A 13,144-nucleotide genomic window follows, 5' to 3' on the forward strand; every position below is an offset into this window, starting at 1 on the left:
TATGAGACACAATGCCAGGGCTCCCCCTCCCCTTCCCCCCTTTTTGCGGTACGAGAGCCAGGATAATGAAGGCCGTGACATGAAAGAGCCAAGGTTTATTCCTTCCTCTTTTCAAAGCCTGCCAGCCTCTTGTCTGTTTTGGCAGTGGGCAGCTGCAGAGTCATTAAGGTAACCAGTATCCCAACCTCTTAAAGCTTGAAATGACCTTGAATTCATCAAGTGGAAGACATTTAATACCGGCCCTCCGGCCCTCGCCATTGCACCAGCGAGACAAAACCCCTGTTCCTTTTGGCCTCAAGTACAGTTCCTCTTTGTGTGGAGGTCAGACGGGAGGCTGTTCTGCCCCCAATGAAAGGGGCTCGGGGACTCCTCTTTGTTGCTGCATATTCTGAGAGGGAGAGAGGCTGGCAGGTTGGCTTGTCAGCGGCTCTTAATCTGTGCTGCTCGCCTTGGTAAGAACAGAGCCGTGTTTCAGGAGGGGGGGGGGGACCTTGTTGAAGCAAGTTTTCGACTCCGATCTCCGTTTCTCTCTTTTTTAAAAAAACGAAAGAAATGCCTCTTGCGAAAGGAGCAGGGCAGATTGAAAAGCTTCGTCCCCAAGTGCTCTCGATTTTGGCTTGGCAATATGCATTTACCGTAATGATACCTGAGGCTGAATGAAGAGCTTGTCTGCCTCTAAAAGGCTCTGCCTTAAAGTCCCTAGTGACTGAGCTCCATCCTAAGCACTGTGAGAGCCAGTGTGGTGTAGTGGTTAAGAGCAGTAGAGTCGTAATCTGGTGAACCGGGTTCGCGTCTCCGCTCCTCCACATGCAGCTGCTGGGTGACCTTGGGCTGGTCACACTTCTCTGAAGTCTCTCAGCCCCACTCACCTCACAGAGTGTTTGTTGTGGGGGAGGAAGGGAAAGGAGAATGTTAGCCGCTTTGAGACTCCTTCGGGTAGTGAAAAGCGGGATATCAAATCCAAACTACTCTACTCGGGCTGTTCCTGCTGCTTCTGATGTGATCAGCCAAGGCCTGCCTCACATTCTCCTCCTTAGCTCTCCCTCTCCTTCAACACATCTGGACTTGGTTGCTGCTGGTCTTCTCAAGAGTAGACTTATTGAAATGAAGGGACCTAAGCCAGTCATGGGACCCAGGTGGCGCTGTGGGTTAAACCACAGAGTCTAGGGCTTCCCAATCAGAAGGTTGGCAGTTCGAATCCCTGCGATGGGGTGAGCTCCCGTTGCTCGGTCCCAGCTCCTGCCCACCTAGCAGTTCAAAAGCACGTCAAAGTGCAAGTAGATAAATAGGGACCGCTCCAGCAGGAAGGTAAACGGCGTTTCCGTGCGCTGCTCTGGTTCGCCAGAAGCGGCTTTGTCATGCTGGCCACATGACCCGGAAGCTGTCTGTGGACAAACGCCGGCTCCCTCGGCCTATAGAGCAAGATGAGCACCGCAACCCCAGAGTCGGACACGACTAGACCTGATGGTCAGGGGTCCCTTTACCTTTAAGCCAGCCATGCGTATTAATTTCAGTTTTATTATATATTTATTATTATTATTATTATTATTATTATTATTATTATTTACTTTATTACATCTATACAAAAGAAAAAAGAACATTGAATAAACAAACAAACAAACAATAACCAAAGAATAACAATGTTAAAAAATTACATGTTAAATTCTTCCTAAAAAACCACAAAATGCATTCAATTAATGCCTTCCTATATTCCCAATAATTCAGTTGTAAATAATACAAAGCAAAACATAACATCCAATTCCATATTTCATATAAATCAATTCTATTAACCTTTAGTAATACTTCTTTCTTCCTTACTTCTGTCCCTTCTTGTCTATTTCTACTATCTGTTACTTCCCCTTCCCTTACGGCTTCCACTTGTCTTCATCCCAGGTTGTCAGTCTATCTCTTCTAGTTTACTACTTTGGTACTCTTGTAATCCTTCTATTTTATTTTCTTGTATTTTCCTTGCTAACTTTAGCTCCCAATACAGAGTGCTTAGAAATGGAGCCAGCATTTCACAGTGGGGCATTGCTTTTTCAGTTAGTCTCCAAATTTCCCCCAATCTTGTTGGAATTTTTGGTCACTACTTCCTCTAATTTTATCAGTGGGTCTGCTCTGAGCATGGCTGAAATTGGATACAACGACATGTCTTGGCCTCTATGCGCTTTTGGAAGCAAAATAAGCATATGAAAGTTTATGCTGTTCATAGTTTCAGTTTGAATGAAGAGCTTGGAATTTCTAGGGTGTGTGTGTGAGAGAGAGGGGGGGAGATTTTGTGTGTGTGCGGCAGGCAGGCCAGCTTCTACTGTTTAAAACATTTAAATCCTCACATCTTTTTCATTATTCTTTGAATTTTCAAAAATGGGAACAGAGAGCATATTTAACCCTCCTCCCCTTGTCCCACTTACAGCTTCGTACCAAATACAGCATATATACATATACCACATGACTTCCCTTCCACACTTTTCCTGGTTCCTTTGCTTTTCTACTACTCCGCATAATCCACAACTTATTAATCATCCAATTTGTTCTCTATTGAATACTCTATTTCAACTCTGCTAGATTTACTTGAGACCTGCAAAGCTATGTATTTGTTTATATTGGTTATATTGGTTCTTACAATATTCAGTCAACTTGTCCATTCCTCACATCCATTTGGCGGCAGGACTCCAAGTAAAATAGCATACAACAACAAAATACAACAAAAATATATCATTTTTAAAAGTTTGGAAGGTAGTGGTGACTGCAAAAAGTTGCACAAAAAGTGCAGGGTTTTTTTTTAATGATTCTGCAAGGACCATGTTGGAAAATAACCCTACACACTTTGCAGGCTCTCCAGCCATGATTTTGTACTCAGTAATTCCTGAAGAATATCTTGGGCATCTAGACAGCCTGTATTTCCTTGAGATTTGCAGCAGCAGCAGCAGCAGCTGTGATGGAAGCAATGGATGGGCAATGGTGTCAGTTGTCCCTTCTTCTAGGCCTTCTAGGCCTTTGATGTTCTCTTAGTCCTGTTGACCCTTGTTCTCGAATGTTCTTGTTGTTCTGTTTTGCTTAACAAATGTTCATTCTTCCTGTTGCATAGCTTAGAACCTGGTTGTATTTGAATAAGAATTTTTTATTTTATGCTATAACTACTACTACAAAAAAATCTACATTCACATTCATTTATCAACTTTGGCTATCATAGCCATGACTTCCCTCAGACCTTCCACATGGCATTCAGATTGATATCTTAATAATATACTTCTTTAGTCTACCATTGCTTATAATATCATATATCTCTTACTCACTTTAACTACCATAATTACAATAATGGTAGTTTTATTACCAGTTCCAAGGATCAGATCAGCGGTCTGTAAGAGCATCAGTTGTGGGAGTAGTTAGATTTTGGGACGGCAGACTACTGGGAACTTGATATAAGCAATCATAAACAAATGCACCTCTCAAACACATACAAAATTCATATACATAAATTTCTTTTTAAAAAACCTAATTCAACAGAACAGCAAAAAGAAGCATCAACAGATCACTCCTCAGAAAGCTAGCCTAAATGGATGTCCCTTGCAGAGTTGCCTGAATCTTCTCTCCAAGCCTCAGGGGTATTGCAAGAAAAACCTTGGCTCCTCGCCACAGATCTGATGTCCTGTAATGATGGTATTCTGGGGTGGGCAGAACCTGCTTGACTGAAATTGATGCATGTATATGCAGCTCCCAGATGGTGTAAGGAACAAGTTTTAGGTCTATACCCCAAATATCAAACTAGGAATTTCGGAGAGGATGTTGAGTACTGGTTGATGCTGCAGGAACACCTACTTCAGTTTCACTAATTATCTCTCTTATGGGATTTGAATAACATACTCACAAGTTCTCCCTTTTTGCAGGACTCCCACATTTGCTGGCGGACTCTTTGCCATTTCCAAGTCCTATTTTGAGCACATCGGCTCTTACGATGATCAGATGGAAATCTGGGGTGGGGAAAACGTGGAGATGTCCTTTCGGGTAAGAAGGAAAGGTACAATATCCTAATTGCAGTACAGTTGCGGCTGGCCCAGCGTATTTTCCAACTATTCCAAATTTGCAGCACGTGGAAACATTCATTCATTCATTCATTCATCAATCAATCAATCACTCTCCAACAAGGCAATCCCGGGGAGAGGATGAGAAACAACATTCCATCCTTTGCTTTGTAATGTGTAGCTATTAGGGTTGGGTTGTTTTACTGCTTTTAAAAAAAATAAATCAAAACTGAAGGATTGTGACATGAGCAAGCCTAGTCTCCCCCTAGGCCCACTTCCCTCCCCTGGGGTGTCTTTTTCAGGTTTCAATTAACCATAATTTAACATTGCACCCAAACCCTAAACCTGTGGTTGATTATGACTGTGATTTGTTGAAACAAGCCAGCTTCATAAACCACAGTTTCAAAGTTGGCTTCTTTCAAATAAACCATAGTTAAGATTAATCACCGTTTGTCGGATTTGGATGGCCCAGGGAAGGAGTAGTTAACCAAAACTGGAAGCAAAATCTTCCGAACTCTTCCCCCATGAAGAAAAAGGGGTGGGGGTGGGGAAGAGAGGCCGTTCCTGTTGTGATAAAACATGCATCCCGCATAAGTAGCAGTTCTAACCATGTGTACCTTCAGTTTCTGTTGATAAAGGATATGTGCAAGCAGCAATGTGGTACTGAATTTGCTCACAGCAAGTGTGACAACTGCACATTATTGAAAGAGTTTTGCTACCTTAGAATTACTAGGAAAGTGTAAGAAAATCTGGGATACTGCAAGCATGGTAAAATTTGCAGATTAGATATAGGTATATAAAGTAAAGTAAGGTTACCAGGCGTCCCTGTTTCCTGGGGACAGTCCCCGGATTTACAAATCAGTCCCCATACAAAATCCATTGAAGTTGAAACGTGTCCCCGGATTCATTGGAAAAAATCTGGTAACCTTAAAGTAAAGGAAAAAACTGAAATACTTTTTAAGGAGGGGAAGTGTGTTTTCTTTCATGATTGCAATGAAAAGCTTGAGTGGATCACATGCATGCTCTTTATGGTGGTTTTATGTGCATAAATGTTAATTTTAAAAAGGGCCCCGTCTGAATAGCAAATTTCAGAGGCTAAAGGCTGCTTGGAGTGCCACCCTGTGGCTGCAAGGAGAAGGAGGAGCAGGTACAGAAGTTTCTTAGAGAGCCAGGGATCTCCCATTCAGGACTGCCAATGCACACCCACAGAAGTGCCTGGTCATGCCTTCAACGGTATACTCAGGTCTATAATGCGCCCAAAGCCAACTAGCAGAAGGGAGCAAGCAGCTGCAACAGTTGCAGAGACATTAAGCATAGTTGCAGCCGCTTGTATCACCGTAGTGATGTTCAGCCACGCCTGGTTGCTAGCTAGACAAAACTCAAAGTGGCAAAGTCCAGATTGCCTCTAAGTAGGTCCCAAGGTAGGTCCCAGTTTCATCCGTACCAGAGTGGAACGCAGGCTTTGGGGCATAAGGAATCCTTAGGTTGGTGAAGATGCCCTTGAGCTCCTCACTGGTAACATTGGGGTCACCAGCTCTGGGTGCAGGGCCTGGGCTCCTTTGAAGGGGCTGGTGGGGAGCAGGATGATCTCAGGATTTCTGCTCCTCAGACTCTGGTGCTCTTGGAGCTCTCTGACTCTTGCTGGCAGGACCCATCCTGCACCTGAATCGCTGCATTCATGGCCGTGACACAAGCGAGCCAGAGCAGATGACGTGTGAAACGCATAATTTGTGTTTCAGTTTGCTAATTTGTTTTGTTTTGTTTTTGTATAATTTTTATGAAGTTTTTCTATTTTGCATTTTAGAATACTCATTTGAAGAACCTTAAAATATCTATGACTTCCCTTCTTCTCCTTACCTTGTTCAATTTGCATGCCATAGATCCCTGCAGTATTTCAGCAAGTTAAGGCTGGAGGACTGAGACACCTTCATGTCCACTCTAGCAATGTTGTGTTTGGATGCTCTGTGTTTACTTCTCACAGACAATACTAAGGTAGATGGACCAGTGGTCTGGCTCGGTATATAAGGCAGATTTCCTAATAATTGTTATGCTGATTCTCTGCCTTAAAGAAGAGAAAGACAGCCACACATTTCACACCTTGGACCAGGCAGGCTCAAATTCTTTACTGATGGGTTTCTGTTGGCATGGGGGGGGGCATATCTTTCCTGCAGGTTTGGCAGTGTGGGGGCCAGCTGGAGATCATCCCCTGCTCCGTGGTTGGCCACGTGTTCCGTTCCAAGAGTCCCCACACCTTCCCCAAAGGAACTCAAGTCATCTCCAGGAACCAGGTGCGTCTGGCGGAAGTCTGGATGGACGACTACAAGGAAATCTTCTACAGAAGGAACCAGCAGGCCTCCCAGATGGCTAGAGAGGTATGTAAGGCAACTTCCCCTCCCTGAAAGTTGCTCTGAAGGATCAGGAGTGCCTGTCCCTTGTTTTCAAGCATGTATTTAGAGCAGCCTTCCTCGTTTTTTTGGACTGCAAGCTCCATCAGGCCCAGCTAGCAGACTCTATGATCAGGGTTGATGGGAGTTGCAGTCCAAACATCTTGAGGGCAACAGTTTGGGGAGGGCAGATTCAGAGTTGTTGCATAGCGTCTTCTCATTTCTCTATGCAGAGCTAATTCAGCTGTAGTGAAGAGGGTTCTCAAACGTAGCTGCAGGGAGCCTCACCAAGGCAAGAAAAAGCACTGTATGGGCATTTCATATTGCGTGTCGAGGTCCCCAAACCACCCCTCAAATGAAACACACTTCACACAAGAATATAAGTTTAAGGTTTTTGGCATTATTTTGGCCACAACTTTATTAAAATACAAAATACGTGAGTGGTTGCTTAGGCATTGGTTAAGACTATCTGTCCCTCTGGGGACAGAACGGACATCCACCAGCCTGTGGAGTCAGTAAAGGGGAAAAACACTTTGGGGAGAGAATGTGCGCCTGATCTCCCCTAATGCTCCCAGGGGCTCTTGCGTGGGCCCTGGCCCCTGACCAGGGGATACAGACAAGCATGGGTGAGCCCCTGGATTCCTTTAATGGATTTCCCCGTGCAGCAGCAGCATTGAAGGGGCAACCACAGCCAACCTGCCCCTTCGCAGCATAGGAAGGGCAACCACAGCCAACCCTGCCCCTCCACCAACCAATTAATAACCAATGCCTAACCGCCAACCTTACAAGTTGTGACCAATCGCTATGCAGTAGGCAAAAACAAAATGGCGCCAGCCAATCAGCCAAATGGAAAAATTCCTACCAGGCCCCTGCCCCAAAAGCAGACGACCCCATGACAGGCATAGCAAGGTCAATGCAGAGGCCTAATAACAGGGAGGGAGGGCGGGAGATCTGATGCACGAAGCCAGGAGAACTCCCACGCTGTGTGCAGGGCAATTTATAGGCTCTGGGCTGTCCATCAACAAATTGCAACATATGAATCTCCCCAACGGCAGCCAGAGCCCAATCGCAGTTGTGGCCATCCAGACTAACCCACCCAGCAACAGAGGGGTGACCTGTTGGCCCCCACCGCAACACGTGCTCTCCATGAAGGAGAACCCGCTGAATCATAGAGGTGGAAGGGACCCCAAGAGTCATCTAGTCCAACCCCCTGCAATACAGGAACCTCAGCTTAAGCATCCATGAGAGATGGCCACCCAACCTTTGCTTACAAAACCTCCAAGGAAGGAGAGCCCTACCTCCCAAGGAAGACTGTTCCACTGTTTCAGCGGTTGGGTGACTGAGAGTTGCCCCTCTCCGACCCCTGGGGAGAGATCAGCTGTGGCCTTGCCAGGTGGTGGCAGTTGGGGGCAACTTACCCTCAAGAACCTCCAGAAGTCTAGAAAGGAGAGTAACGTGGAGCCTTTCTAAGCCTTTGCAGACTCCAAGGTTGGGCCCCATCCCTGGATGCAACTCTCAGGGGCTGAGGCCTACCTTGGATTTAAGCTCGCAGCTTAAGCAAATTAAGGAATTGTCTGTTTTCAGAATTCATTTAGAGATTTGGTGGGTTCTATCCAGCAGGGAGGGAGGGCAGTGATAGTGTCTCCTTTTTTAATGAACTGATACTTTAAACAAAAACAAAAACCATGCTGTGCCTTGTCAGAAAACGTATGGAGACCTCGCCGAGAGGCTTGAGCTGAAGGAGCGGTTACATTGCAAGAACTTCACCTGGTACCTACAAACCATTTATCCCGAGATCTTCATCCCAGACCTTACGCCAGCGTTTTACGGAGCTGTAAGTGCAGGTTTGGGGTGTTCATTGCATGAGAGAGTTCCTTCTGGGTCACAGGAAAGGAGCATCTAGCCTCGCCTTCTATATCCAACCACGTTCACCCAAATGCCTCAGGAAGAAACACCCCAAATTTTCCACTTGGCCCTTCCTTGGTTCAATAATATATTCTGCACTGAGGACATGGCTCAGAATACCAGTACAGTCGTACCTCGGGTTACGTCCGCATCGGGTTATGTTTTTTGGGGCTACGTACTCCCATAACCCGGAAGTGTTTTTCGCCCCGCGCATGGGCCGCACATGTCCTGAAGTGGTCTGCGCATGCGCAAAGCACGAAATTGCACTTTTACGCATGTGCGATATCGCCGTTCGGTTTACGTACTTTTCGGGTTACGAACGGCACCCCGGAACCAATTAAGTACGTAACCCGAGGTACCACTGTATCTGGTCCAGATTCGGATTGTGCATATATGTATGTTCCAAATCCAGATGGTAGGCCTGTAAAATCTACATGTATAAACATTTAAAATTGCTTATGTATTTCCAATCTTCCATCCCACTCCTATGTGACTAAGAGAGAAACTCCGGGAATAGGTTTGATCAGGGGTCCCCAAACTAAGGCCCAGGGGCCGGATGCGGCCCAATCGCCTTCTCAATCAGGTCCACGGATGGTCCAGGAATCTGCATGTTTTTACACGAGTAGAATGTGTCCTTTTATTTAAAATGCATCTCTGAGTTATTTGTGGGGCATAGGAATTCGTTCTTCAAAAAGGTCTGAGGGACAGTGGACCGGCCCCCTGCTGAAAAAGTTTGCTGACCCCGGGTTTGATTCTCCACCAAGTGAAAATGGTGCGCGTCTTCACTCATTGACTCATATCTTTTGTCCTGTGCTTTCCAAGCACAACACCATGCTTTAAAACTGAAGCACAACAAATGGCACTTCAGGTTTTCCCCAGAATGCCATTTCCTCTGATTTAGCAGGGGGGGTTTGGGGGGGGCGCCAAGGCAGGAGGGTGGGGCACTTGGACACAGAGCTTTAAAACAGGGACCTATGCAGCAGAAAAGGAAATCTGGTCGAGTCTTTCATTTGCTGCCCTTTGACTTTGCTACATAAAGCAAGCCTTTCATTAACCAGCCTTCATAAACTGTAATTTTTGCTTTGTCAATCTGTACTTCTCAGCTTATGAACTCTTGACTCCTTCCTTCCTTCCTTCCTTCCTTCCTTCCCTCCCTCCCACCAGCGCCAGAGCATGTGTGTGCTCCCAAGGGGTGTGTGGTGCGAAGGGTGCCCTCCCAGGCGCAGGATAGCTGCTTGGGTGCCCAGAGTGGCACACGCGCCCTGCAGCCGGAGTGATCCACCCATGGCGAACATTTGGCGCGCCACCCGCCCGCGACTCCCAAGCCTCCCCAAGTTTTTGTTTCTTGAGCAGGTACTAGGTATGCTAGTAGCTAGAAATGGAAGATAAGTTAGATATAGTTGCTTTGAGAGAGGCGGGAAGTTAGTTGGGCTGAAGGGACTGCACACTGCTTAAAGAAAGAGTGCAGAGTCAACGAGGCTGTATTAAGGCCCATTTGCACCCAGGTGCTGCTACTGACTGTAGATGGCTGTAGATGGACCCCTAACAGTGTTGGATTGTTTTCAGATTAGAAATGAGGGTGCCAAGCGCTGCCTGGATGTTGGAGAGAACAACCATGGAGGGAAGCCACTCATCATGTACCCCTGCCATGGGATGGGAGGCAATCAGGTATGGAATTCGTGAGAAAAGTCCGGCCTTGGGGTGGATTCCAGCAAAACGCTCCCATTAGTGCAAGGGTTTCTGTTTGTGCAATGAAACTCTTTCTCCTCTCTTCTCATGCCCTTTCCCACACCCTTCTAGAGGATTGGAGAAAACCCCATAACAGATTTAGGGGTTGCACAGGTAAAGATGTTCCACTGCACAGCCGAAAAGTCCTTGTGCAAATAGAACTGCTTCATTGGACACCAACCCATGTCTCTTCTCATGTATGACCACACACCACTTGGCAATGCTTTCAGGCCCGGCAGTCTGGAGGTTTTGTGCTGCCCTATGATTTCAGGCAAACAGGTGCTTCTGTAGAGATTGTTCTGCACTGTCTGAACTAATTGCAACTTTCCTAGTATAAGAGCATACCCACATTTCCCCCCCCCCCTAGGTTTCCATTTTAAAACAGAAAAAAGAACACTGCATTAATCAAAATACACCTACAGTCATACCTTGGATCTCAAATGGCTTAGTAGCCAAACAAATTGGCTCCCGAACGCCGCAAACCCAAAAGCAGGTGTTCCGGTTTGCGAACATTTTTCAGAAGCCAAATTTCCGACACGGCTCCCATGGCTTTCGATTGAGTTCAGGAAGCTCTTGCAGCCAATCGGAAGCCACGCCTTGGTTTTTGAATGGAGTCGGACGGACTCCCGGAACGGATTAAGTTCAACAACCATGGTACAACTGTATAGACTTGTTCCCCAAAACAGTTGAGAACACTTTTACAAAATGGGTAAGGGATTGCCTACCACTTTGTTTTGCATCCACAAGTGTAAAAAATAAACCGCTCTACCCCAGAACAAAGCAAAACCCTGGCTCCTCTCAATTGCTTTCTGATGAGGAAGGCCTCTTAGCAACTCCCCGGTGGTTGTTCTTTTGTGTGTCGTTCTCAGTACTTTGAATACACATCCCAGCGAGACCTGCGGCACAACATCGGCAAGCAGCTCTGCCTCCGTTCCAAGATGGGGCCCGTGGAATTGGGAGACTGTCACTATACGGGGAAGCACTCCCGGGTGCCGGAAAATGAAGAATGGGAACTGACTCATGTGAGTGCTTTAAGTTACAGATATAGGTAGATTTGGGGAAGCGGGTGGCGCTGTGAGTTAAACCACTGAGCCTAGGGCTTGCTGATCAGAAGGTCGGCGGTTCGAATCCCCGCGACGGGGTGAGCTCCCGTTGTTTGGTCCCAGCTCCTGCCCACCTAGCAGTTCGAAAGCACGTCAAAGTGCAAGTAGATAAATAGGTACCGCTCCAGCGGGAAGGTAAATGCCGTTTCCGTGCGCTGCTCTGGTTCGCCAGAAGCGGCTTAGTCATGCTGGCCACATTGACCCGGAAGCTGTCTGCGGACAAACACCGGCTCCCTCGGCCTATAGAGCGAGATGAGCGCCGCAACCCCAGAGTCGTCCACGACTGGACCTAACGGTCAGGGGTCCCTTTACCTTTACCTTTATAGGTAGATTTCAGAGCGGCGTGCTTTTCTCTAGCTCTCAGAACCCCCATTGAGAGCCAGTGTGGTGTAGTGGTTAAGAAGGTGGACTCGTAATCTGGGGAACCGGGTTCGTGTCTCCACTCCTCCACATGCAGCTGCTGGGTGACCTTGGGCTAGTCACACTTCTTTGAAGTCTCTCAGCCCCACTCACCTCACAGAGTGTTTGTTGTGAGGGAGGAAGGGAAAGGAGAATGTTAGCCGCTTTGAGACTCCTTCGGGTAGTGATAAAGCGGGATATCAAATCCAAACTCTTCTTCTTCTTCTTCCCATTCCCCCCACCCCCATGTCAGTCGTCCACCAGAGAGACATTCCTTGCTGCTACGGCTACAGCCTGGCCCGGCCTGGCCAAAGTACATAATGGGCAGTTCTATTCTGCCATTTTTTTCTGGAGAGCAACCACTGAGTGTGGGCTTGGGGTGTGCTGTAACGAGAAGTTGCAGCCGCCGCCACAAAGGAGGATCTGATGATCCCTCTTGGCTTTGTTGGAGCCGCTCGCCCTCACTGCCTTGAAGCGGGAAATGGGGAAGAGAGAGAACTCCATTTTCACAGTGCTATTTGTTTACTGGGTTGTTCCATCTTTATCTAGCACCTGGTGTGGTGATGGTTGCTAAGTTGCAGGATGGTCTCCCCCCCCCACCCCCCAAAGAAAGAAATCATTTTAAAAATTCATGGAGGAGCAGATCTCTCAATGATTAGTATTTATTAATTCATTCCATTTATATCCTTTCCTTCCTCCCCAGGGGGGCCACAAGAGCCATATGAGCTTAGCTAAATAAGCATGGATGCTTAATAACTTGTCTGAAAATGGTTGATGCCAAAGACAGGCGTTTTAATCTCTCTTTAAACAATAGGGCTGTGATAGGGAAATAGGGCTGTGACGGAAAAAAAACACTGGAATTAAAATGTTTCTGGTTTTTGTTTTTGGAGGGGGCAAGAGAGTCTGCAGGATTAGAAGATGAGAGGGAAACTGGGAATTATGTGTTACCTTGAAGTCAGCAGGGGGGGGGGGAATTGGGGAAGTCAATTTAAATTGTAAGATGTATGAATACCTGGCCCAGGTAGAGGGTTGGGAATAAGCAATGATTTCTGTAAAGTATGGGGTTAAACGTAAAATGATTTTATGTACTCCTGTGAGAGGGGGGTTTGGATATTTTGCTCCCCTCGGTGTGAGAGGGGGGAGTATGAAAAGTTTAACCATGTAATGATTTGTGCTTTTAATTGGAAAATTTTTATAAATTTTTTATTTTAAAAAAATTAATTAATTAATTCTTATTGGAAAGAGAGAGAGAGAGAGAGAGTGAGTCTGCAGGACCCCAGCAGGGTGATTTTGTTTGTGGGGTGAGGTGTTTTGGCAGTGGTGAGGTATGCTGACCATGGTGCTAAGGTTAAGGAGAGACTTTTCAAAATTAAAAATAATAATAATAAACTTCCAGAATTGGGGGAAATGTCAACTGAGCCACAATTCTTCGCCACGAACATGCTTCTAGGGATATTCTGCTATATACAGCAGGAAGCTGTAGCCACTCTCTGAGCACCCAGAAGAACTCCTGTGTGTCCCTTGGCTGCTTCCGCCCATGGTAGCAGCAACAGGAGTTAACATTTTCCTTGTTAATGGTCGTTTGCTACAAACAACAACGAAC

General features: G+C 46.4%; 1 protein-coding gene across 1 annotated transcript in view; it reads left to right on the plus strand.

Moving 5' to 3' along the window:
* The window catches only part of GALNT6 (polypeptide N-acetylgalactosaminyltransferase 6), a 30,557-nt gene that overhangs the window by 16,235 nt on the left and 1,178 nt on the right, over positions 1-13,144 (plus strand). Inside the window, exons 5-9 of the mRNA XM_033138442.1 lie at positions 3,888-4,005; positions 6,194-6,394; positions 8,109-8,240; positions 9,878-9,979; positions 10,909-11,061. Of these exons, the coding sequence (XP_032994333.1) occupies positions 3,888-4,005; positions 6,194-6,394; positions 8,109-8,240; positions 9,878-9,979; positions 10,909-11,061 (706 nt within the window). The remainder of the gene's footprint in view (positions 1-3,887; positions 4,006-6,193; positions 6,395-8,108; positions 8,241-9,877; positions 9,980-10,908; positions 11,062-13,144) is intronic.

The sequence above is a fragment of the Lacerta agilis genome, chromosome 2 (genome assembly GCF_009819535.1).
Source record: "Lacerta agilis isolate rLacAgi1 chromosome 2, rLacAgi1.pri, whole genome shotgun sequence".
NCBI lineage: Eukaryota > Metazoa > Chordata > Lepidosauria > Squamata > Lacertidae > Lacerta > Lacerta agilis.